The sequence below is a fragment of the Lissotriton helveticus genome, chromosome 11, assembly GCF_964261635.1.
Source record: "Lissotriton helveticus chromosome 11, aLisHel1.1, whole genome shotgun sequence".
Lineage (NCBI taxonomy): Eukaryota > Metazoa > Chordata > Amphibia > Caudata > Salamandridae > Lissotriton > Lissotriton helveticus.
In genome coordinates this window covers 1,053,540,419-1,053,565,496 of record NC_136072.1, presented here as the reverse complement: position 1 = coordinate 1,053,565,496, position 25,078 = coordinate 1,053,540,419, and the positions used below count along the sequence as shown (strand labels likewise).

General features: G+C 43.3%; 1 protein-coding gene across 2 annotated transcripts in view; it reads right to left on the bottom strand.

Moving 5' to 3' along the window:
- LRRC43 (leucine rich repeat containing 43) overlaps positions 1 to 25,078 on the bottom strand; it is a 265,731-nt gene that overhangs the window by 134,719 nt on the left and 105,934 nt on the right. For both annotated transcript variants that reach the window (XM_078667557.1, XM_078667556.1), the window contains exon 7: positions 11,542 to 11,692. In XM_078667557.1, coding sequence (XP_078523683.1) covers positions 11,542 to 11,692 — 151 coding nt within the window. The remainder of the gene's footprint in view (positions 1 to 11,541; positions 11,693 to 25,078) is intronic.

The window sequence follows — 25,078 nt, the reverse complement described above, 5'->3', positions numbered from 1 at the left end:
CTATGAGTTGCAACTTGAGAGTCATTTACAGAAAAGGAAAAAAAAATACAAGTTAGGCTGTCCCTACACTAGACTAAGTGACATCCCTACTTAACAAGATCTTTACCTAAAAAGGTGTCAGCCGTGGTGACTTCCAAAGAAGACCACACACTTCCCTTAGTCTTTTGTCTCAAAGTCGAAGTCTTTCAGTTCTCTATCTGCCTACCCATCCGCTCTCTTAGGTTCCTCAGATCATCTGCTCTAACTCCACCCCGGGGTGCTGTCCCTAATACAAAATCACATTTCCAATAGGAACGCCCCTGGAGACGCCTCTCACGTGGTGTAGTTTCGAGCGGCAAATTCCATGCTGGTGCTCCTCGGGACTCTTCATTAAAGTTGACCTTGCTTCCCAGGCTTCTCTCCGACCAGGCGGTACCCCCTAAAATTCCTGAAGACTCCTACAGGCCTGTGCCTGGCGCCTCTGAACAAAAGTCTATTCATTATTTCTGATTAAGTCCCCCTCGCACCTGCAAACAGACACTTTCTCGGTAGGCCCCAAATTCCGGCCTCCACCATATCTAGAAGTCGTAAAACATCTTGAACAGACCTTTCGTTCGTGCTCTGTGCGACCTCTCCTTAACGAGCACATGCAGATCAAAGAAGCGACTTTATCTATTCAGGCCTACTAGAATTACATGAAACAGGCCTCTGCAATATGCACATTTAATTTCTTAGTTTAAACAGTATTCTAACTAACACACAGTACTAAAATGTAACACATCTATTTAAAACATATTTCAATTCTATGGTTAATAATACTTTGCAGTAAAAATGACATTAGAATCCAAGTTACTTAAAAGTGTAGCAGCATCTTTCGTTTCATGTGAAATGCCATGTGGCCTACACATTTCCATGGTTTGCAGAGTTACATTTCTTTTTCACCTAGCCACATAACGTGGGACTCCAACATCATTTTAACATTTCTACAAACCTCTACATTAGTTTTTCACACTGATATATGCATCCCTTATTCTAATTAAACACTCATGTATATATTTTCTCTCTATAAGTTGACACTCTGGTATATTCCACACTAAACTAATACTACGTGCTTGTAAATATGGTGCACTTCTACATTTTCCAGATTTGTGCTCTCTCAAATCAATCAGCGAATTTGTATAGGGCGCTACTCACCCGCTAGGGTCTCAAGGCGCTGGGGGGAGGTGGAGTTGCTACTGCTCGAACAGCCAGGTCTTGAGTTGTTTCCTGAAGGAGAGATGGGCCTGGGTCCGCCGTAGGTGGGTGGGGAGGGAGTTCTATGTCTTTGCCGCCAGGTAGGAGAAGGATCTTCCTCCGGCGTTGGTTCTGCAAATTCGTGGGATGGTGGCGAGGGCGAGGCTGGCGGAACGGAGCTGGCGGGTGGGTGTGTAGAATGTGAGGCGGCTGTTGAGGTATTTGGGGCCCATGTCGTGGAGAGCCTTGTGTGCGTGGGTGAGGAGTCTGAACGTGATCCTCTTGCTGACGGGGAGCCAGTGCAGGTCTCTCAGATGGGCAGAGATGTGGCCGTGACGGGGGATGTCCAGGATGAGTCGTGCAGAAGCGTTCTGTATCTATTGGAGTCTTTTCTGGAGTTTGGCTGTAGTACCAGCGTAGAGGGTGTTCCCGTAGTCCAGTCGGCTGGTGACGAGGGCCTGGGTGACCGTCTGGTTTCGGTGGGGATCCACCGGAAGATCTTTCGGAGCATGCGCAGGGTGTTGAAACAGGATGATGAGACGGCGTTGACTTGCTTGGTCATCGTGAGGGAGGAGTCCAGGATGAAGCCCAGGTTGCGTGCACGGTCCATTGGCTTGGGGGCGGTGCCCAGGGCAGGGGGCCACCAGGATTCGTCCCAGGCAGAGGGGGATGGTCCCAGGATGAGGACTTCCGTCTTTTCTGAGTTCAGTTTCAGACGGCTGAGCTTCATCCATTCCGTGACGTCTTTCATTCCTTCCTGGAGGCTGCCTCTGGCGGTGGTGGGGTCGTTGGTGAGGGAGACGATCAGCTGAGTGTCGTCAGCCTAGGAAATGATGTTTAGTTCGCGTTGGCGTGCTATAGCTGCGAGTGGGCTCATGTAGACGTTGAAGAGGGTGGGGCTGAGCGAGGAACCTTGCGGAACGCCGCAGATGACTTCGGTGGCCGTGGATCGGAACGGGGGGAGGCGGACTCTCTGGGTTCTCCGGTGAGGAACGAGATGATCCACTCCAAGGCCGTTCCTTGGATTCCGGTGTTGCTGAGGCGCTGTATCAGGGTGCGGTGGCATACGGTGTCGAAGGCTGCTGAGAGGTCCAGGAGGATGAGGGCAGCTGTTTCCCCGTTGTCGAGCAGGGACCTTTACTTGAGTTGCTTAACAAAATTTACTTTTGCTGAAAAAACAACAAACAGCAATGGGGCCAGACTAAAACAAGTGAAAGTATACAGCTATTATGGTGTAATATATACATAAATTTTCTCGATTTTCAAATCAAGAGGATACACAACAAGTTCACTACCAACATTTTCCGCAAGACCAATAAGAGAAACAGCATTTTACACTTTAACAGCTTTCACATAAATAATTTGAAATACAATTTAACTTGTTCACAATTGTAATGAGTAAAACGGATTGTATCAGACCCGATTCAACTAACTGCACAAACAGAAAACGTGCTCACCAGATTCAAATCTCGTGGATACCCAGCCAAAATTTTACATCAAGCCAGAACGGGATGTGCCAACCGGGATAGAAACGACCTACTAACGGTTAAACCCAAACGAGTTCAAAACCGCATGGTGGTGGGTTTCAAAGTACTCCACCATGAGCCAACGTTACAGAAACATCATTATGAAACATTGGCCACTTTTAAAGTTGGAACCCAACTTCAATGGGATCTTTACCAATACACCGATCTTTGCATACTCTAGAGGACAGAATCTGAAAGAACTAGTGACTAAACCAATTGAAAAGATCGCAACCACAAAATATAAAGGGTTACAACTATGTCAGAACTGTAGTAACTGCCACAACATCATACCTGGTTCTACAATGACTTACCCCATGAAAGGCACCATCATAAAACTTAAGATTAAAGCCACATGGAACACTTTAAATATGATTTACCTGGTGAAACGCCTTTGCGGCTTGTGTTACGTGGGAAAGACCACAAGAAAAATCAGAATACGTATTTTAGAACACAAAAGCTACATCAGGACAAAAAAATCTGAAATCAACAATAGCGACGCATTTTGTGGACAATAAACACAACATTTCACAATTAAAATTCTTGATTTTGGAAGTGGTGGAGATGAAAGAAGGCATTGACAACAACAATAGACTATTACAGAGAGAGAATCATTGGATTCGTTTTCTGAACACCATGCAGCCTAACAGATTGAACGACAGCATGGAATTCTTGTGTTATTTATGAGCTACCAGTTATTGACTTATCCGCTTCTTGACCTTTGTCTATTTTGGATCTTTCAAGTTTTTCTTGCAGTTTTTTATGTTCGACATTTTTTGTCATTAAGTTACTATATACACAGTCAGTTTGGTACTTATCACACCAGTCATGTTTATGTTGTTTCATTAATTGTTGCTTTATACTTGCATTATTACCATTGAACACATGCGTTTGGAACATCATTCAGATTGGACTTATACCGTGGCTATGTTTTGTTCTCCATGAATATCACGTTTATTGTGGTGCTTCAAGGTATTACTTCTTTTGTATTGAATTATACTAACCGCTTGCGTGATATCGGCCTTTGATCACCAGTATTAGCCACCTCTTTACTCCCTTCCAAGACGGCACTCACACTAGCTAGTATTTCACATGACCAATTTACGCACTATCACGTTCACCGATTATCGATGTATACATCCTGTAACACGGCGTTCTCACACCCGCCACCACGCTCACTCGTTGGGCTGGTTACCGCAGTTTACCTTTCGACCCATCTTTCATCTCATTCGCAAGTACCGCTTTTGCGGATACCCTTTTGAGCACATTAGTAATTCTGGGCCCTCTTCTCAGAGGATCATTAATATTTGCCTTTACCGTTTTCAGACATACTTGGGACACCCGGTTCGCAAGGTTACGATCCCGTAAGAGTCACTGTTTATGCGCATGGTATTTTCACTTACTTTCACGAAGCATGCACGAACTGCCTTTATATCTTTAGTCCACTCAGGCTCTAAGGTTATTCACCTTGTGAAGTAAGATTTGTGCCAGCCTATTGATACTGCTGTATTCATCTCTCACATGCACATTGTTTTCTCACTCGTTTTGCATCTGCTCATTTTAACATATTGTGAACATGTTTCACGCGTCACTTAGTCTTTTAACCATGAGTCTATGTTGCATCTCATTTTGTTGCACTCGCTGATACAGCCACCTTCAGATGATGTTCACTATGCACTGTAGCAGACCCGCATTTTGTACTGTTCATACACCTTATGCATGGGGTTATAAGGTGGGTTTTGAGAATTGTTTAAGGATAGGCATACGGGGTATGTCACGTGCATAAGACTTTGTTTTGGTTAAACTTACAGATTTGTCCCCTGCCGAAAGGCACGACGCTGCCCAAAATGCATCGGGAATGACGTACCTTTGTGTTTAAACTTGAATGGATATACTCACTTTACGGAACCTTTGAAAAGCTTTCAACCAAATTAATTGATGTGAATAAAAGTCATTTCAAAACCGATGCTATCGGTCCAAACACCTTGTTGTTATAATGGTTAACCCACTACGTGGGGCACAGAGCTGTGCACAGGGGGACATCTCCTACATAGGAGGTGCAACTTAATTGTAATATGTACATTGACATTAAATTGGGGTATGCCATTAGATTCTGTTTCCTTGGCAGATGGCAGTCTTTGGTTTTATATTTTTCAATAACCAACATGGTGGCATCTCCCTAACTAACAGGCTCATTACGATGGCGGGCGGACATCAGTCCGCCCGCCATCGTTGAGTTGCTGGGACCACTGGCCAGACGTGCGGCGGTCCCACCACACATATTAGGATGCGCCCGGCATCCTGGGCTTTTGACATTGCGGACAGTGCTGCTGGCTGCAGCACCATATGCAATGTCAAAAGTGCTTGCTCAGCGTTTCCCTGCACCACGTGGCAGGCACCATGTGGTGCCTGCAACTTGTTGCATGGAAATGCAGGGGGGTACCCTGGGTACACCCACTGTGCACCCCCTCACATGGAGAGGGCCCGCAACGGGCCCTCGAATCCAGCCTCCGCCTGTGTTTTTGCGACGGGATGACTGCTGCAAAAAGACAGGCGGAAAGGGATTCTGTAATGCCTACGACGGTGCCTGCAAGGCACCGCCGCAATTCTGCCCTGTATCCTGGTTCCGCAAAGTTGGTGGAAAAGGACCGCCTTGCGGAACCATGGTGGACGGACTTTCCATCCGGCGCGGACACATTGGGATTCCCACCGCCATCCTACTTTGGCGGTGGGAACTTCCTGTGTGATAATGGAAGGACCGCCACAGCCAGCTCGGCGGTGGTGGTCCTGCTGCAACACAATGAGCCCCTAAGTGCCTTCGATTCCAAATGTACAGCGATATTGTAGTATGGTCTAAGTGCCTCCATGGGCTCTGCAGATAAAAAATTGAATTGCATAGAAAGCAATGACCTTTGGCACCATATTTTTTTATAACCAATTTTATTGAAAGTTTTGTGGCAAGACATATAATGCGCGTACAGGCAATGACATTGCAGGAACCGACACCAGTATAGCCAAACTGCATCGAATTACAATGAAAGACCATAATAGCTACAGCATTTCCCTCTTATTCAGTCGTGCTTCTGAGGACAGCCACAAGACACAAAAACAGGCTTTTTTCTGATGCACACACAAGTCCACCCCCTTACGCCAGCACCTGATAGTTGGTAGAGCTCACTGCTTACAGTCACAGGCTATGTCCCTCTTGGCAACCAAACAAGCCACCCCCAAAAAGGCCTGCTCCGCCCGTGTGCCCCCAAAGTCCACCACCAGCCCCAACAGTACATTACAAGGGGTGAGCTCCACTGTGTGGCCCAGGACAGAAGAAAGCCCCAACCTATTCCCTCACAGTAGGGCCTCAGCGCTGGACAGTCCCATGTCATAAGGAAAAAACCCGCTGCAGTGGCAAGTGGCAAGGGCGTCGGGGGAGAAGCATTGCAAATGCCGGGGGTCGAGGTATGTGGTGTGTAGATAGTTGTATTAGACCATATGCAGTTGAACTGAAATCGTCAACTCATGCCAACTCATGGGTGCCATGCAAGCCTCCCTCCAATAATCTTCATCCAGGTCTCCCACCGACGCCTCCCATTGATGCTTAGAACGTTCAAGGCCATCAGGGGCATGGATGACCAGTGAATGATAAATCTTTGAGATCGCTCCCCATTCCAGACGCCCAAAGAAAATCTTCGTCTCGTTCGGACTGTAATCAGGCAGTGGCGTGTCTGGGAGAGCATGGGCCGTAAGGAGTGGTGTAGTGTGTGATACTGAAAAAACTTTGATTTGGAAAGAGAGTACCAAGACCTCAAATCCTGAAATGTCTCGAGGTGGCCCCCTCCAAAGACATCTCCCAGGTAGGAGATCGGAATCCGGTCCCAGGGGGTAAAACCTTCCAGAGTTGAGAGCTGACATAGCCATAACCTCGCCACAAAGGAGTAAGTTCGTGAGTCGATGGTCCCAGCCAATGAGCTGAAGGGCCGCCCTCCAGCAGGTAAGAGACACCCGTGTACAAGAGGGCAGTGTGGTGGGCATACGCACTCCATACAGGAGATCAAGCAGACCATCCAAGCTCAGCGGATAGGTCTCCAGGTGGTATGCGGGGGTCGACCCACCCATCCGTGAACCATTCATTAATTGGTACCAAGTGTGCTGTGATGTAGTAAAGGTATATGTCCAATAGACCCAGACCGCAATCAAATGGGAAATTGTGCAATGTCTGAAAAGCCACCCTGTGCATGCGGCCCGCCCACACAAGGTTGGTGGTCTTGGCGTTCAGAGAGTAAAATCATTTGTGAGGGATGGGGTGGGGGTAGTTACCTAGGACATATAAGTCTCTGACACTATTTAAAATGTAAGTAAACCCAGCTTTCAATCATCACTGCTCAGACTAGAGTGAAGCAGAATAAATGTAAGTCTGTCATCAACTAAACATAGGCATGGGCTTAATTTACAATAAATGAAATCCAAATAGGATGGTTTAATGTATGGTATGGATTATCTACATGTTTATTTAAATATTTTTGTGTATGTCAGTTTGCCCTAGTTCACTGTAATGTAAAAAAGCAATAAACAGAATTTGAACTGGAGGATAACCTCAATAAAGATCTCAATAGTTCGCTGCCCAAGGACTACCAAAATAGTGTGTTATAGGACGGTAACGTAGATTTGTGAATGTGGGCACTTCTGACTTTTATGCACAGGTCCCAGTCTTAGCCTACCTAATACTTCAAATACAAATGAAAATATGGACATCTTTGAGTAATAGCAAAATCTGTTTTTCTATATACTAACCGAACATTAGGTGGATCTGGTTTCATCTACTCACCAAAGTTCATGTAGTTCCAGTTAGTACAGTATTTAGCATAGGACTTGGTCATGCCATTCAGCTAATGCTTGAATTCAGTCAACATTACTTTGAGTTTTGGAACTTGTAGGTCAGCATTTCCAATTAAAGATATGGGCTTAAAATCCAGAGAACGTAAAGTATTTCTGGCCATAAAGCCATGACTGATAAAAGAGGATTCTCATAACAAGAGGTCAGGTGGCAGCTTTGGATGCTTCTCAAGGAAAGTAATTAGTAGCCAGGTCCTCATTTAGAGTTTGGAGGAAATTGAAAATCCTCCCATTTCTGGTGGACAACCTAAGCACAAACTAAAATTCTCCAGCTGAATTTCTTCCACCAATTGTTTTTTTTATTTATTTGTGTATTTTATACAACACACAGCTACCCCAACGGGGTGTCCCGGTGCTAGAAGACAGACAGCAATTGGCATAAGACCTAATCCTGGCGAGGTCTTGAGAGATCTACGAAACTCCGGTTCCGACTGGATCGTACGGAGTTGGAGTGGAAGTTTATTCCAAAGTTGGGATGTCCTAAGTATGCTCAGTTGGCAAAGGTTTAACTTAAAACATCATTTATAAAGCAGAAGCAAAGCAGAAGCACAGTACATTACAAAAATAAAAACAGAAACATTTTCAACAAGAGATATAACATTCTGCAGGTAATACCATGAATTTTATATTAAGTTGGTGTATGTAAATAAAATATTAAACTCCTTAACCACTCCTTTCTCTTTCTACTGTCCCACATATATTTTTTTAATTTCATATTTCACTTCTGAATATTATCCATGTGGGTCTTGAGGACTTGAAGGCACACACAATGGTTGATCTAATTAAATTCAGACTAGTTAGTCTGATATGCTGTACTCCAGTTTTGCCTGCAGTGCCATAGGGCAGCTTATCAAACCTATTGTCTTTTTAAAACGCCACATGCGGGTGGTGTCTACAAAATACACAAGAGCAACCCATTATGCCAAGGAAACCCTGGGTACAAAGGTAGATTTAAGAAAAACATTACTTGAATAAATGATCAGCAACTTAATTACCTGAGAAAAAGAAATTTAAATAAAACCTAGTTCACTCAATTCAAAGATCATTTTGGAACAACATTTATTCTTCACACTATATCAAAAAAGTTTTAAAAACTCATAATTTGAGAAAAAGATTGCCACTTAAAAGAGAAGGAATGAACAAAGTGAGAACGTTCTCTGTGTATCCAGTGTTCACACAAGAGGAAGGAGGGAAACATTTTTAAATGGACAAACAACATGTGTAAGGACACATCTATGGGAACAATTATTGCACCTAATATGGCAAATTATTATGTAGACTCCCTGGAGGAAACATATGTATATTCACATACCAGTATTTTTCTACCTCATATTACAGGATCGAAGAGGTACAGATATGATTTCTTTGTTGTTTTGGACAGGCATAAAAGACCCCTCATTGAGGAGCTCATTATGATGGCGGAAGGACCGCCACCTCCAGCCATGCGGAGGCGGTCCTTCCGCCATCGGACCTCGATTTGCCTAACGCTGCATTAGGATGGCAGTGGGAATCCAATTCAGTCCGCAGCGGATGCAAAGACAGTCCGCCACGGAAAAAAGTGTTAAAAAAGAAAATGCGACCACCATAGTGGCGGTCCCATCCTAATTCGTGGTGCAGGACCACCGCATGTATGGCGGACGGTCCTAGTTTACATCAGGATGGCGGACGGACTTCAGTCCGTCCGCCATCCTAATGAGCCCCCAAGTTCCTAGAACACTTCAATACTATCCAAAACTTTCACTTTATAAGCACAACCAACAATGCAGATGAATTACCATCCTTTAGATAAGAACACCTTGTTTAAATATCTAAGGCTTAGATGCAATTGCACTGAGAAAAAAAATTACTTTTCAGAATCAAAAGTCCTGGTGAAATAACTGACACAGTGGGGATACCCACACAAGCTGGTTAAAACAACCATGAAGCGAGTGTGGTTTTTACACAGCAAAGATTTACTGTAATAAGAGCCTAAGAAAACCAAGAAGAAAATAGTCTGTGTAACTACTTTCTGCCCACACACAAACAGACTGATTAAGATCATTAGGAAACACTGGCATATATTACAGTCAGGAAACCTCCATCGCCCTCCATTTGCTTGCAGGCGGGCTGCAATATAAAGATTAAATTGTACATTCAGCTAAGCCACAAGATACATGTAAAGAAACATTCTTGGGCCTCCAATTGGTATTGGAACATTACAAATGCTCGAAATGCATGGTCCGCAAATTATCACTCACCACCAAGACATTTGCGCACGAGAGAATAACACACTAGCTGCCATCATTGATTAACTATAACTCTTCCAGTGTGGTATAATATATATGGTGTTCCCTAAAAAATTATTTATCATTGAGATGGCAACAAAAACATAAAAAGGAGTGTTCATATGTGATATTCTCCAGATGCCTGAATGTTAATGGATCCGCCAACAGCAATGTGATTCCCTTGAACATGAACATAACACAATGGAAGAATGGTCTGAGTACATTGCTGTATGTTAATAAAATGGAACCTTTATATCATGACTACTATATAAGTTGGATGTGCTGTACATTTTAACAGGTTGCTGTTACTGTATATTTGTGACATTGTAAGCAACACGGACTATCCTAAGGATTTAACTTAGGCATAAGAAATTAGTTGCTTACCTGTACCCCCGTTCTCCAATAGTGGTATATTTTATATATTCAGATGCTTGACTCATTTCTCCTCGTTGCACCTGTTTAAAACCAGGTTTTCCATGGTCTTAATTTTGGCACTGCCCCATATTTACTCTGCCCTTGTAATTATGGGTCAGCGTCAAAATCAATGGGTGTTGCGGTGTGAACTCACACCAAAACACACATTTCCCACTGCTTTCACGTTAAGGGGCATTCAAGCCCCTATCGCCACCACAGCATCACTTTTCAGGACGTTGAAGTGGCGATAGGGGCTTTGCCCTATTTACAAGGCAGCGTTAAGCCACTTAACGTTGCCTTGTGAATAAGGCCTCCTTTCACGCTACACTTGGGGTGGGCAATGGGTGTTGCGGTGGGCGCTCCACTTGTGGAGAAGTGTGGCTCAGGGGTTAGAGGCAGCAGACCCGGAAGCTGAGATCGGTCCTGGACCAGGGTTCAATTCCCCGCCTCGGCGGGTCTTGGGCTAAAATTCCACGGACTCGATAATTCTCGCCCCAGTACCTCCTCGACTCACGGGTTCACACTCTGCGACTCTGGGCAATAGCTTGCTTAATCTCCACAACGGCCCCTTGCGGCGGGATGCCTGACTTTCACCTTGTGGATACCCTGCTATCTCACAGGGGAATACCAGGAAGGGTTCCCTAAGCAAGCGCCGAGAAACCCACTGCGGGTAGCTGTGCGCTATATAAGCTCAACTACATTTACATAACAGCCATTTATTTTGACGCTGCCCCATATTTACAAGGGCAGCGTAAATATAGGGCAGCCTGGGAAATTGAAAGGTAAGGAATCTGCAGCTAGAAGTCTCTATCAGATATATTTTAATTTGACAGGAACAAACATCTGACCCTGCTTTCAAAGTCTTATTCCATTAACAACTAGATATGAGAAATGACTGTGTGAACATGGTGGCTCCCAGGAGAGTTAGCAAGTTCCAAGTCAAAGGACCTGATTTAGATCATGGCGGATGGGATACTTCGTCACAACAGTTACGGATATTCCATCCGCCAAAATATAAATCCCATTATAACCTAAGGGATATATATTTCAGCGGGCAGGATATCCGTCACAGCTGTGATAGAGTAACCGTCTGCCAGGAACTAAATCAGGTCCGAAGAGCCTTATGCATGCCTGGTTCTGCATATTCATTGTAAACAGGGCACAATTCCACATATACATTGTAATCTGCACCCTTAAGTGGACTCTACAAACAAAAACATAAGTAAATATATAAATACCAGAGTTTTCCAGCTGTACTTGTTTGAGAAGAGGGTTCATAGCCACGGATTCTATGGCTTTTATTTCACTGTTGTCCTTTGGTGGTTTTGGATGATCTTCTACAACAGAGACAAATTGGACAGGAGATTCTGTGGTATTTTCTGTTACTACCTAAAACAGATAGGGCACAAGCTTTTGTTATTGGGTAATTGTAGTGTAGCTAAATCAAGTGTACATTTCCTGATTTTGGAGCATCTAGCATTCCATTCATCTGCACTGATTACTAGTGTATTGCACAGACATGTTCTTTGCTCTCAAAAACCTTAATTCTATGTGAGGTCATAAAGATGTTTTAGGGTATCTAGTTGATTCCGGCCTCTTCTCAATATTGAGACACTCGGAGGTATCCCCATGTTTTTAACCGTATAACAGTGTTGCATTTTTCAGTGATCTGGGTGTACACAGTTTGCCACTCCACACCCTGCAAAGTTTAGACTCCTCCCATGTCCATACCTCCCATTAAAACTACCAGTAGTAAATGTACAAAGCTTAACCAGAGCAGTGCTTTGCAGCAGTCCCAACATGGTGAAAATGAATGGGAGAAATACAGAACAGTCTCATCAGAAGTAAGCCATATCTCCTGCTGCCCACAGCCAATAAAAAGGTACTGTGTAAAAATAATACAGGGTACATTGTTTACAATCGTTATAGGGCAAGGTGGCATCCAAGTAACGCTTTGCAAGAGTTTTCCTTAATCTGGACTATCTAGGAGGATATAGCTGGCTAGGCTCTGTATTTTTCCATGACACTAAAGATATTTCCTTTTGGAGTTAAATTTCCCATTGTTTCACTTATATGAGTTTCTTGTTAGAATCTCCTTTGTCTAAAGCTAGAGACTAAGGGCTAGTTGTACAGAGACTTGTCGCATAATTTTGGTGCATATTGCACACTTATGTTTTACAACCAGTCTCTGATTTTGCATACGACTGATGTACTAATAAATAGAGTCACATGCACATTTTAGGGGTGCCGGAGCGTGCCGAGGGGCAGTCTACAGATCTATTAGTTGAAGAACTTATTACAAAACATCTACAGCCCTGTGCGCCCTCTAACTATTTCTCTGTGGAACGTGATCACCGAGTGCCGGGAGGCTGGCCGAGACCAGGTGCACCTCCCATCCTATCTTGGCCAAGATCTTTAACTTCAGGGATAGGGACGTCATATTGAAGACCGCCCATACACCCCCTCCATTGAAATATGACAATTGCACAATATCCTTCTTTCTGGACTAACAGCCCAGTCCAGAAGAAGCGCTGCTCCTTTATGGAGATTAACAAAGTACTTCATAATAGAGACCTAAAATATACGATGCTGTTCCCGACGAAGCTCCGGGTGGTGGCAGAAGGGAAAACTTTGTTTTTCAATTCCCCGGAAGAAGCTTGGGAATGGCTGGAGGGATGGAGGACAACGTGTAAAGCATGTTCCAACCCCACCGACAACAAGACGACAAAGAGAGGTGGCACCCAAGACATCAACGAGAAAAGGAAGTATCAGGGGACGGAAACTGAGGCACAGCTGTTCAATCATAGCTGAAGCGATAGCTGCACAGGAGGAAATCTGTGACATTTTAGAACCAAATTGGACAACAGACATACGCAAACGGCCCAGATGAGGGTCGGCCATCTGGAAGCTGTGAAATCGGTTTGATTTATGACCCTATTCGGCTCTAGCGGCACAGCTTTAAATAGGTGAAGTCATTGTATGATTGTGTGATAGGGTTGTGGCGGGTGAACAGCCAACAGTAAGATATGAGTTTGAGGTTACACAGGCACTCTGCAGAGTTGGGCGGACGGGCAGTTTTAAGTCCACAATGCAGGGAAGCAGGGAGGGGGTGGGGGGAACTAGTTTTTTGGTTGGGTCTAGTAGAGTTTCTAGATACACTAAATGGTTTGTAGTGGTAGCAATGCAAGATGCAGGTCTCAAGAAATTAATAGCTACAGAAGAGGAGGTCGGCTAGAAAGCCTTGAAGGTAAAAGTAAAGCTACCTCCTAATAGGGTTGCCTTAGCATCTCTACCTCGAGCGACTTGGGCAGATACACATTACCATGATCAGAGATAAACCCGTCAGTAACTTTAAAATCCCATCATAGAACGTCAAAGGCCTAGGAAATAAAATTAAAGGAGGGGTGGTATTGCAATATCTGAAACTTCATGCACCTGATGTAGTGCTGCTAAAAGAAACACACATACAGAGAGATTCTTATTGTGCGCTCAATAGATGGGGCTATAAATTAGTGGCCCAGTCAGGCTCAAGAGGAGTGGGTATCCTGCTTCGCAAATCATTCCCATTTACAATACAAAAAATAACACGTGATTCACAGGGATGCTCTGTGACACTGTCGGGATACTGGGAGGGTAGACTCCTACACTTTATATCCCTCTATATTCCCCCATGATTACACACACCCACTCTCACTGACCTAGGTTCACACATTATCAGCTTGCCACAGGGGGACTATTAATTGGAGGTGACTGTAACACTGCCATTAACGGAGATATAGATCGCTGGCCAGCCAGACAGTACGATACCTCGGGAAAGCCCTTGGCTGAGTTTTTGTCGGCCATGAGTCTTGTTGACGTGTGGCGTACGCGCAACCCCCTCAATCGTCAATATACCTTCCACTCAGGGGCCCATGGAAGTTTATCCCGTATAGACTATATATTTGGTGAGGCGGGACAACTCCCGCTGTTCAGTGAAGTGATCCACCTCCCCAGAGGCATCTCTGATCATTCCCCACTGAGTGCAACCTACGGGGGAGGAACAGGGCATAAGAGTAACCAGATGACAATTACCCCTTGGTACCTATAAGTGCCATCAGTTAGAGCAGGCTTAATGAAAGCAACAAAAAACTACTTTGAAGAAAATAAGGATTTGTTGGACTCAGCCCAAATGTTATGGAAGGCATATAATTATTATTAGAGGCCAAGGAGTCTCCTTAATAGCTGCCCACAAAAAGAAAAGGTCGAAACAACTGTCAGAGATAGAAGCAAAAACCCAGAAGCTAGAATCTGAGTTGCAGAAGTCAGTCTCCCCAGACATACAACATTACAAATCAAGCAGAGAGTGTACAAAGATATTGCCGAAGAGGCAGCTAAAACGCAGAACCAGGCGTCCCAACATCGAATTCATGAGGTGGGGGATAAAGCAGGCAAATTGCTGGCATGTCTAGAAAAGAAGAAAATGGCCTCCACATGGGTGTTTGAGATTAACCCAGATACTGACAGACCACTGACAGATAGGCAAGAAATAGCAGACGCCTGTGCAACATACCATGAGCAGCTGTATACGCCATCATGATTGACCTCCCAGGCCGATGCACATGAACTATTGGCCACCCTGGGTCTGCCATCCCTCGGGGTGGAGGGCAGGGAGAGCCTAGAATTGGACCTGACTAAGAGTGAAATAGTGCAAGCAATAGGGGCTTTGCAAACCGACAAAGCAATGGGCCCAAACGGCCTAGCTATTGAATTGTATAAACTAAATGTGTCTGCAATTGCCCCATACTTATTGCGAATGTACCAAGAAGGCGTTAAAAAAGGGAAACTAAAAAAACAAAAAAAAAAAAACAAAAGGGAAACTACCTAATGACCAGCGATTAGCAAAAATAGTTGTAATACACAAGATTGGGAAGCCGCCAGATAGGTGTGCATCATATATCGCTGCTAAACGCAGAAGTCAAGATACTAGCGAAAATCCTAGCAACACACCTGGCTCCATTGCTGCACAAGTTGGTTCATCCTGATCAATCAGGATTCATGGCAGGTAGAAATACCTCACTTAACCTTCTGCGCATCCATGGTGTGTTGGGAAGAGCTAACACTGTCAGAGAAGAAGCAATCGTAATGTCCCTAGACGTTAAAATGGCGTTTGATATGATAGAGTGGACCTTTTTATTTGCAGTTTTAGAGAAGTTTGGGTTTGGGGAGAAATGTTTGGCGTGGGTTAAACTTTTAGACTCAGAGCACCTAGCACAGGTTATAGTCAACGGTGGCAGATCAACATTTTTTCACATGCATAGAGGGACAAGGCAAGGTTGTCCCCTCTCCCCACTAATTTTTTACCTAGTTTTGGAACCATTAGCTGTGGGATAAGCGGTAACCGGCTGATAAGGGGAGTAAAATGGACAGAAGACTGGGAGGATAGAACCTCCTTCTAAGCTGATGATCCCCTATTCTTCACTACATAGGGTACTACATATTTTTACTCTATTTCAAAAATACTCAGGATTTACTATAAACTGGGACAAATAGGTTCTGTTTTTTATCTGCGGACCACCCCCTTGGCTTCCGAGAACCTGTACGGTTCAAATCACTACGGAGGGATTTCGATACCTGGGAGTTTATGTTACCACAGACCCGATGGTCTTTTATGACTGCAATTTGGACCCGCCTGTGCGACGGTTGCGGGAAGACATAAGACACTGGAGGACTCTGCCCTTGTCGTTATCGGGCAGAGCCTCCCCCGTTTTCTTTATAGTTTGCAAAGTACGCCCTAGTTGGTACCTCCAAGATACATCTGCGCTGTTGAGGCGGAGATACGGATGCTTCTCTGGGATGGGGGTGTCCTACAACTAGCACAAAATAAGCTGGTCAAGGGCTGGTATGACGGCGGGGTCGCCCTCCCAGCACTCCAATACTACTATTGGGCAGCACAGTTAATAGTGGTTAATCAATGGGCTCATCTAGAGCAGACTGAACCTGCTTATAGACTAGATAGTCACAACATGGGACTAGGAGGTTTCCTCAGGGCCCTCTATGGCGGGAAACAAAACTCGCTGGTACACACCCCAACATCAACAACGATTAAAATCTGGCATATGGAGTCAGCGTTGATGGGATGGAAAGGTAAGGTTACTCCAGCCACTCAGCTGTGGGATTCACTACGACTAGGACTGTTAGTGCACCAACCAGACTTTAATAAATGGGACTGCATTGGTCTCTCCAGGGTGGGAGACCTATGGGCGGGAGAGTAAATTAAGCCCTTCGCAGACCTCAAGAGCGAATATGAGTGATCCTCAACGGAAATCTCCCGTTACCTTCAGATACGACATGCCCTATCAAGAGCAATGCCACTAGGTACAGCTCTCCCAGACTCCTCCCCTTTGGAGGATAGACTCCTTGACGACTACCTTAAAGAGAAGGCAATATCATTGCAATACCGGAAATTGCTTCACATTTCACCCAACACCTTAGAAAAAATCGGGACAAAGTGGGAGGAGGACATGGGAACCCTCACTGATGAAGAGTGGCAGGAAGCGCTTGCATCACAGAGGAAGGTCGCCCTACACTCCCGATTTAAATTAGTCCAATTAAAAATTCTACACAGAACATATTACACACCTATCACACTGGTTAAAATGGGTAGAATTGATTCATCGCAATGTCTGAGACAATATGGGCAGACAGGTACGTTTCTCCACGTATGGTGGGGCTGCCCGAGTATACAAGAGTACTGGGGAAAGATTACTACATGTATGCTTACGATGTGTGGGAGGCAGATGGAGAAGTCACCCCAGTGGTGTTTTTTAAACATCTGGGAGAAAGCAGACCTAACAGCGGAAGAAAGAACCTGTGTCACACTGGGCTTTACAGTCGCTAAGCACAACACTGCGAGGAAATGGAGGGCGGACTTGGCGCCAACATTGACAGACTGGAAAACTGACATGCATTGGTGTACGCAGGCCTGAGAAGGCGGCGTTCGAGGGAATAGGCTGCCCACATAAATGGACCAAAATATGGGAGAAGTGGAATTCGGCAAGGGGGTTGCTCTGTCTGCCTGTCAATACCAATTCCCCACTTGCAGAGGAGTAAGAGCACAACACAGTGTAAACAAGTGATGTCATTCGATCAATGAGATGGGAGCTGATCTATTCGATATGAGGCCAATGTTGATAGTCCTGTTGTATAATTGTTGTGCTACCTATGAACATGTACCAATTCACGACTTGATTTTGTATTTTGTATATGACCTGACTGCAACAATAAAAGAGTCAAACGAATAAGTAGCGTCACAACATCTCCATTCTCAGGAAACCACTGAACGACCTGCCCAATGAATATTAATAAGGCAGGCAATTTTACGCAACCCCATATGATTTGCTTCAAATACAGGGATGATGGCCTGAAAAGAAGAAAGAGGAGAACACAATCTCCATGCCTGCATTCCCAAGTAGGAGACTTTATTTTATATTAAAGCTGCCTATGTTTCTTAAAGGAACCAGTTTTGCTAAAAAAAAAGTTTTCCTGTTAGGAACACATAGCGGCAAAAACACAGTAGTCCCCTGGACAACTGTTTGCTCCCTTGAGGTCACCCAATGGGGAAACTGTCTTACAGGGGCAGCTTCTGCCTTGCAGATCTGTTACCACCTCCTCTGAGGAGTCAGTACATTTTCAATACTTTACATTCTGAAATGGACCTGGGAAGGATGGCGTTGATTTGATACCTCTTCCTGATTACAATTCAGAATAAGTCAGTAAGCCCATTTTGTGTATGATTTTGTGACAAAATGGGTTTTGTACATACAAAAAATCCATCTTGTGGTCACAAACTGTGTGGTTTTTAAAATCAATGGGCTTGCAACCGCAAAATGGCTTTGTAAATCAAGCCCTGGACGCGAAGTATAATCTTTTTTAAACAGTTCTCAAATTCTACTAAGTAAATTCCAGACAACTGGATTTCTCTTTGGCTGCCTGTTGCAGTTTGAATAAAGCGGATTCTCCTTGACTCGGATATTGAAAATAATTACTTACACTTATAAAAATCCCCAGGTTTCCATAGAAGTATATTTACTCACAGTGCACCATTTCTCAGCCTCTCATCAACTGGAAAGGTACAGCTCTACTCTTGGATAGAAGTCACTTTGCCATAGTGCGATGCAGGTTTCAAAGGAGACATGCAAGACGACAAGGTATACTTTTATTGGTACCTCTCTCTGTCAGAACAATTCACTTGGACAACATAGTCAAAAAGACTAGCTTGGTTCATATAATAGAGCTACGTTAGCTTCAGTGGTTTTGTAGTATTGCCTTCTCTTGTTCTAATCCTAGCTTGACCAGTGACATGCCATTCCAAAAGAGTTGTAAACTAAGCTGTTAAGGTGAGTTTTTCGATTTTTGACATGGCTAGTAGATGTTTCAATATTCCAGGGTATCAGACTCGAAAATGCAACAGAGTAAAACAGGCAAGCCATACGTCTTCAAACTTATCACTTTTCCCAGTAATGGAATATCAATTTACTCCACTTTAGTTACGTCTGCATTTACATCAGACATTCATTTGAAAATGTTATGTTGAAACAATTCTTGACAATTTACTTTAATCTTTACTTGTAAAAATTGAACAATTGAACAATGTACTTCTTCCACTCAAAGTGAAATGCTGATCTGGTGTACAGTATACAACATTTGGATTCTGTAAGAAATAACCCCACCTTGATTTATTTCTACTAAGAAACATTTCAGAAAGCTTCTAGCTCTTCAACATTATAAGAAGCATAGATTAGGTAGTATTACGATCTTGCATAACCTCCCGCTGGCTTGACACGGATTCGCCAACGTTTTGTCATTGGCAATCTAAACTATTAAATATTTATAGGCTGGAGAATGCCGTTTACAAATTTAAGGGTCGGAAAAGGAAGATCTTTGGCCAAAAATTATGGTCACCGATCGCAACTTGGATATGAGTATTCTGGTTAGTTTTTCTTTTTCTTTTTCTTCCTTTAGGGTGTTTCTTCTTTCTGTAGTCTTATTGTTATGAATAATTGTGCCTTCTTTTGTTATATGTACTGTACGCTATATATGCTGTATAATATATGCAATTTACCACTGCCCAAAAAACTCAATAAAAAAATTATTTAAAAAAAAAGAAGCATAGATTAGGTGATTCTAATCATACAATTGATGTTACCTGCAAATAAGGAGTCGCCATTAGGGGGTGGCACATGTATGCTTGGCCTCCTTCCACCTTATTTTGTGGGCTATATTTACAATGGCCAAGGTAAATATGAGAGATAGCATTTAGAGGTATCATGGATTGGATTCTGAGAAGGTCTCCTGGGTACCCTTCGAGATTGCGTGAGGATAGGAAAATGCCATTACGTGACCATGATGCTACACTCCACAGAATAATATATGTGAAAGATGACAATGTCACAGTTAGGAGGAAACCCCACAAAAGGGAAAACACCTCCTCTGGCACTCTTTTAATTCTCGATTGAAGAATAAGGTAGTGCATGAGAAATCAGAAACACAACACCTCCCCCTGATACCAGGAAAAAGAAGAGGCACACAATACCAAGAGACAAATCCAGAAGGAAAATTGCCAACCTGAAAAGACAGAGGCGAGAGACAAAGATGGAAGCAAAAAAAACTCAAGCAAAATATGCTGCAAAGCATCGTTCTCTCATATAGCCCTTTTATTTATGATTTAATCAGGAACTGACTCTGCAACATCTTGGCATCCTCGAATGGACAGACATCATCTTGTAAAGGATTATATGGTTTTCGCTTGTTTCGAGGAGTTCATGGTATTTCTTTAACTATGTAAAAGAAACCCACATGTGACATATTGCAAGCTACGCAGAACTTTGAAGTTCTGCTCTGCCTGCCCAACATGACTTGAACAGGGCTTGCAGGAAACTCTTCTGGGTCACAAAAGCATGAGAACAACCCAGGAGGCAAGGAAGATCAGCAGCCGTCTAAGCGCGGTGCCTGACAAAGAGCTGATGGACAGCGTATAGATGCTTCTCCTGCTGAACCTACATGGAGTCTGGTTAGCTCTTGGTGCTGTCCTCTGTTCAGATACTAGTCAAATGTACCAAAAGATACATTTTGGTATATTCCTTGCTTGACTAAATATTTGCCCATTTTGTTACCTTAATTTTAGTGGAGGATAACTTAAAATTTGCAATGTCTTTTGAGGTTTGCCATGATTGATCTAACTATGAATCTAACATCAGTAAAGCTAATGGAAATGTAATGCTGTTTTATGGGCCATACCATGTAAAGTAATGTTTCGATCTTTTGCAGATGGATCTCACTTGGTCTGTGTTGCTCAATGTGGGAAGCACTTGATGCAGCTAACAATTTTGAGCAGATGTTGACATCTTGTTACAAGAGTGCTTTGAGCCTGCAAAGGCAGAGCCTACTTGGTCTTTTGGGGATGGAACAAAAGCATTGCATATGATTCTATATGGTATGTGCAATTCTCCTGTATAATGAAACTAATGGCTGAGACAGATCTATTTTTAAACATTTTATGGAATAGAGCTCTAAAACCATCTTGCCAATTCACCTTATTGTTCAGTAGTTTCTTATACTGTCTTTCCAATAGCAATTCATTGTTTTCTAGCTTCAGGTACGTAAAATGCTTTCTGAAGTGGGCTGCCAGTAATTTAAATATCGATAAGTATTTATAGATTGCAAGCATATAACCCAAAAATGGTCTTTGGTACTAACAAATTCTGAAGGACCGAAAGAAACCTGAACTCTTTCGAGGGTAAAAGGTACAATGAAAAAACCAAGTAATTATCAGGTTCTTAAACTTAAGACGATTTTTTCATGCATAATAGATTGGGGCAGTTTGATCTACATAGTAGCTCCGAGGATTTTACAAGTTGTTCCATCATGAAAGAAACACTTGAACCTATGAATTGGCAGGCCGTACAGTGCTCTGATCAGTGCCAAAACATGATTAAATTTGCCAAAAACGGTCCTAGATGTAGTATTTTGCATGAAGAGAAGCTTGGCTGCTTTTTTTAAAATCCAGAACCAGGAACGATTTTGTTACAATAAATAATTTGAGAGTGGATGAAAGCATTGGTAGTGGAGTCTTTATGGCCATCAATATAAATAGCAAAAATAAGCCAAAAGGTATAAAAAATAACGTTTTTGCTCACTGCAGAGCAAGCATTTAGGGAGAGTATGGAGTACAGAAGGATGTGAACATTCTTCACCACTGGGATTGGTTTGGAGACAGTACCTGAGAGGACAGCCACAAGAGATTGTCCCAAACATTAGGAAAATTACAGGTATGATCAAGATTTGGGATTTGGATTGATTTAACTTAGGATGGTTCTCAGAGATCAATTTCAGACCCTTTTCAGCAGCTGAGGGAGCATGTTCTTAGCATGACCATGGCCTTTTTTCAGTTATCATCAAAATGTGGGTATCGCTGGCCTACAAACAAAGGACGTTCAGGGGAAGAAAGCAAGCCATATGACACAAGTACATGTTGAACAAAAGAGGGAAAGGGTGGAAGGTTTAGGGACACCATGGAACAGTTCTAGTGCCAGAGGTGTTTTGTGCCCTGTCACCTAGAAAGGAGAAAATTCAGCTTAATACAGAGTGTTCAATGAGTTTTCAGACAAGTGCTGGAACAGGGTATGTGCGTCCAAGGCGTTCTCTGCTTCTCTGTCAGACCCCTAGAGTAACTCCTATGACAGCTCCACTGTATCATTTAAAGTTTACTTCCAAGACTTCTGATAGTTTTTTTCTGGAAAAGATGTTCACTCAAAGTGAAATTATTGTCTACACATTCTTTCTTTCTTTCTCTACCCTCATTAATTGTAATGTAAGCAGACTGGTGCTTGATATGAAAGTAATTTTTGCTAATTTTCTAATTAACAAACTGTGCTAACTGTGGCATTTAGTGACCACTTAATGACTATTGATAAATTATTTCTGGTAGACTTCTAATGGATGGAGCAAAAGGCACAATTTCTTTCACGAGGGTGAAAATAGCACAAAACTTGTTAACCCAAACAAGGACAGCCTATGCACTAGAGATGTAAGTCATTGTTTTTCTCTTTTCATTCTCTTGTCATAGGTCTGTCAGCTGCTAAATTAAAAAAAAACCAGAATAAAATCTCCCTAACTATCTACACATTTTGCTACTTGAGGAAACATCTGCTCAAAGATGTGCCGCTATAAAATGTCTTATAATGCATATCAGCCCCCCTGCCTTTATTATGAAGTTGTGTGCTTGGCGATCAGTCTCCATATACTAGAATGTGATGAGAACTTCTGAAGTGAAGTGTATAGTTTCAGAGGTTTGTTCAGGAGATGGGTTTTCTGGATTACAGTGCTAGCCAATCTTAAAAAGATATGCTGGAAAAAGTAATCCATGGATGTTCAAGGAAATCATTTGCAGAAAAACTATTATTATCGGGGGACTGCCTTAATCTATTTTTAACACAATTTCTCTATCCCCCTTTCTACTCAGCACCTAAAAAAGTTACTTATTTTTGGTAACATTCTTTCTGAATGTTACTCTCTCTACCTGCAGATTCTTCAACTTTTGAACATCTCTGACACCAGTCTGAATCCGTAAACCTTTTGCCACAGCTCATACAGGCCAGCAGAGGGCGTGTTGACATCAGCTACAACCTCCCAGTGACTGCATCAAAGATATAAAGCTCCCAATTAGCATACCAATGACAGCTTCCCCTCTATTTTATCTACACAAACAAGGCAAAAGGGTGAGAGGCACTTGGAAATTGTAGACATGCACTGCAAAGTAAAATATAATAATAATACACATTGATAATCATTATTCATCAACATTCTTCAAGCCTGGGAGGATGGAAGGGTCAGTGAGGAATCTACAGGTAGAAAGAGTATCCACCAGTAAGATTGTTACTGAAGGTAAGTAACTTTTTATTCTGACGGATACTTCTACCTGCACATTCATCATGGTTTGACTAAATTACCAAACAATACAGCACCTGGAGGAGAGTTGCAGCATAGTTAAACATGGAAGTCCTGGAGGACAGAATGAGCAAAATGGCCATCTTGGGATTAAGCAGTAGTGCTTTGCAAAAGTATGTAGAGATGCCTATGTGGCAGCCCTACAGATGTCCCCTACATGACTTCCCATTTCTAATGCGGAAGTATAAGATTTAGCCCTGGTGGAATGCACTTGCATGCCTTTCAATGTTTTTTTCTGCACTAGAAAATAGCAGATTTTAATGCACAATATGATGCATTTTGATAGGCCCTATTTTGAACAGATTTCCTTTTTCTCTTTCTTGTTTAATCACAAAGAGCTGGTCATCAGTTTGGAAATCATAGGTCCGATCAATGTAAAACATAAGGGCTTCATTTAGAATTCGGCAGACAGAGTACTTCATCACAGATGTGAAAGAGTTCATTGCTTGTCAAAAACACTGTACCTGCCCTATTTAGAGATGAGTGGACCTAAGTATTCTGTTGATAGAGCCCTTGTTGACTCCGTCGATGGGATACTTCCTCCGATGCCTGAGAGAGTATGGGCCGTCAGGGTAAGGACTTTACTCCATCCACCCTATTTATGAAGGACAGTGAAAAGGCTTTCTTTTGCCTGTCTATCACAAGGAAAAGCATGGTGGTAAGGGACACGGAAAAAACACAAATGATCCCCACAACCTGGGATCAAATTCCTAAGGCGTGGGGGGCATTCATTTTTTATTTTTCAATAACAAACTCCCACGTTGCTGCTGGTAACTAAAACAGTACAGTGTCCCCTCTCAATCTACAGGCAAGGTTTCGGAGCTTGGGATTTAGAACCTTGTCCTCTTACCTTACTGGGAAAGAACATTCACCCGGAGAGAAAGACGGAGCAGAGGATACAAGGAGAGGTGCAGGATGTCTGTATATCACATCCTCCTTGGCCAATAGGGCAATAAGAATGAGTTTAGTGTGTTCTTGACAAATCTTACTCAGAACTCAAGAAATTAAGGGGTGTGGCAGGCAAAGTGTAGTCATGTGGGAAATTCCATTTCAATCAAAACCTGTCCCCCAAGGCTCCCTACAACGGATACTGGAGAGCACAGAAGCTTTAGGTAATGGGTGTTGCTGTGAGTTGCAAATAAATCCACATAAGCTTTCCCCCACAGGCCAAAAGTGTGATGATCGCGTCTAGGTGGAGATGCCATTCATGGTCAGCCAAGTGACGCTGGCTCAGACCCTCTGCTCTGGTTTTTAACAAGCTTCCCGGATGGCAGGCTAAATTCCATTCTGATGTGCCCAGGTCCAGGGCCTCAACGTTTCATAACAAAGAAAGTGAGAGCTCACTCCTCCTTGTTTGATGACATGCCATATCAGAGATGTATTGTCTGTTAAGATCTGATTGACCCTGAATGGAGGGGGTGGGGGGGGGGGAGACCTTGAGCACCAGTCAAATTGTCATAAGGTCTAACAGGTTGAAGAACCCGCTTTCCGGAGATCAGGGACCTTTAATTTTCAGTTCCTCCGCACGTGCACCTCACCTAGGGTGGAGACATTCACCACAATCATGGCCACCATAAGAGGAGGTTGGAATGACAAACCTGATGTAAAATTGTTCTCCACTCCCAACCAGCTCAGATCTGCTGCAGTGCTTCAAGAGATCACAATGATCTTCTCTATGTTAGAACCACTGTATGAGGAGGGTGCCTCATACATGGAGCGCCTCATGTGCCAGTATGCATACATGACCACGAGAATGCAAGAAGCCAACAAACTAGCATGTGCAAGACCATC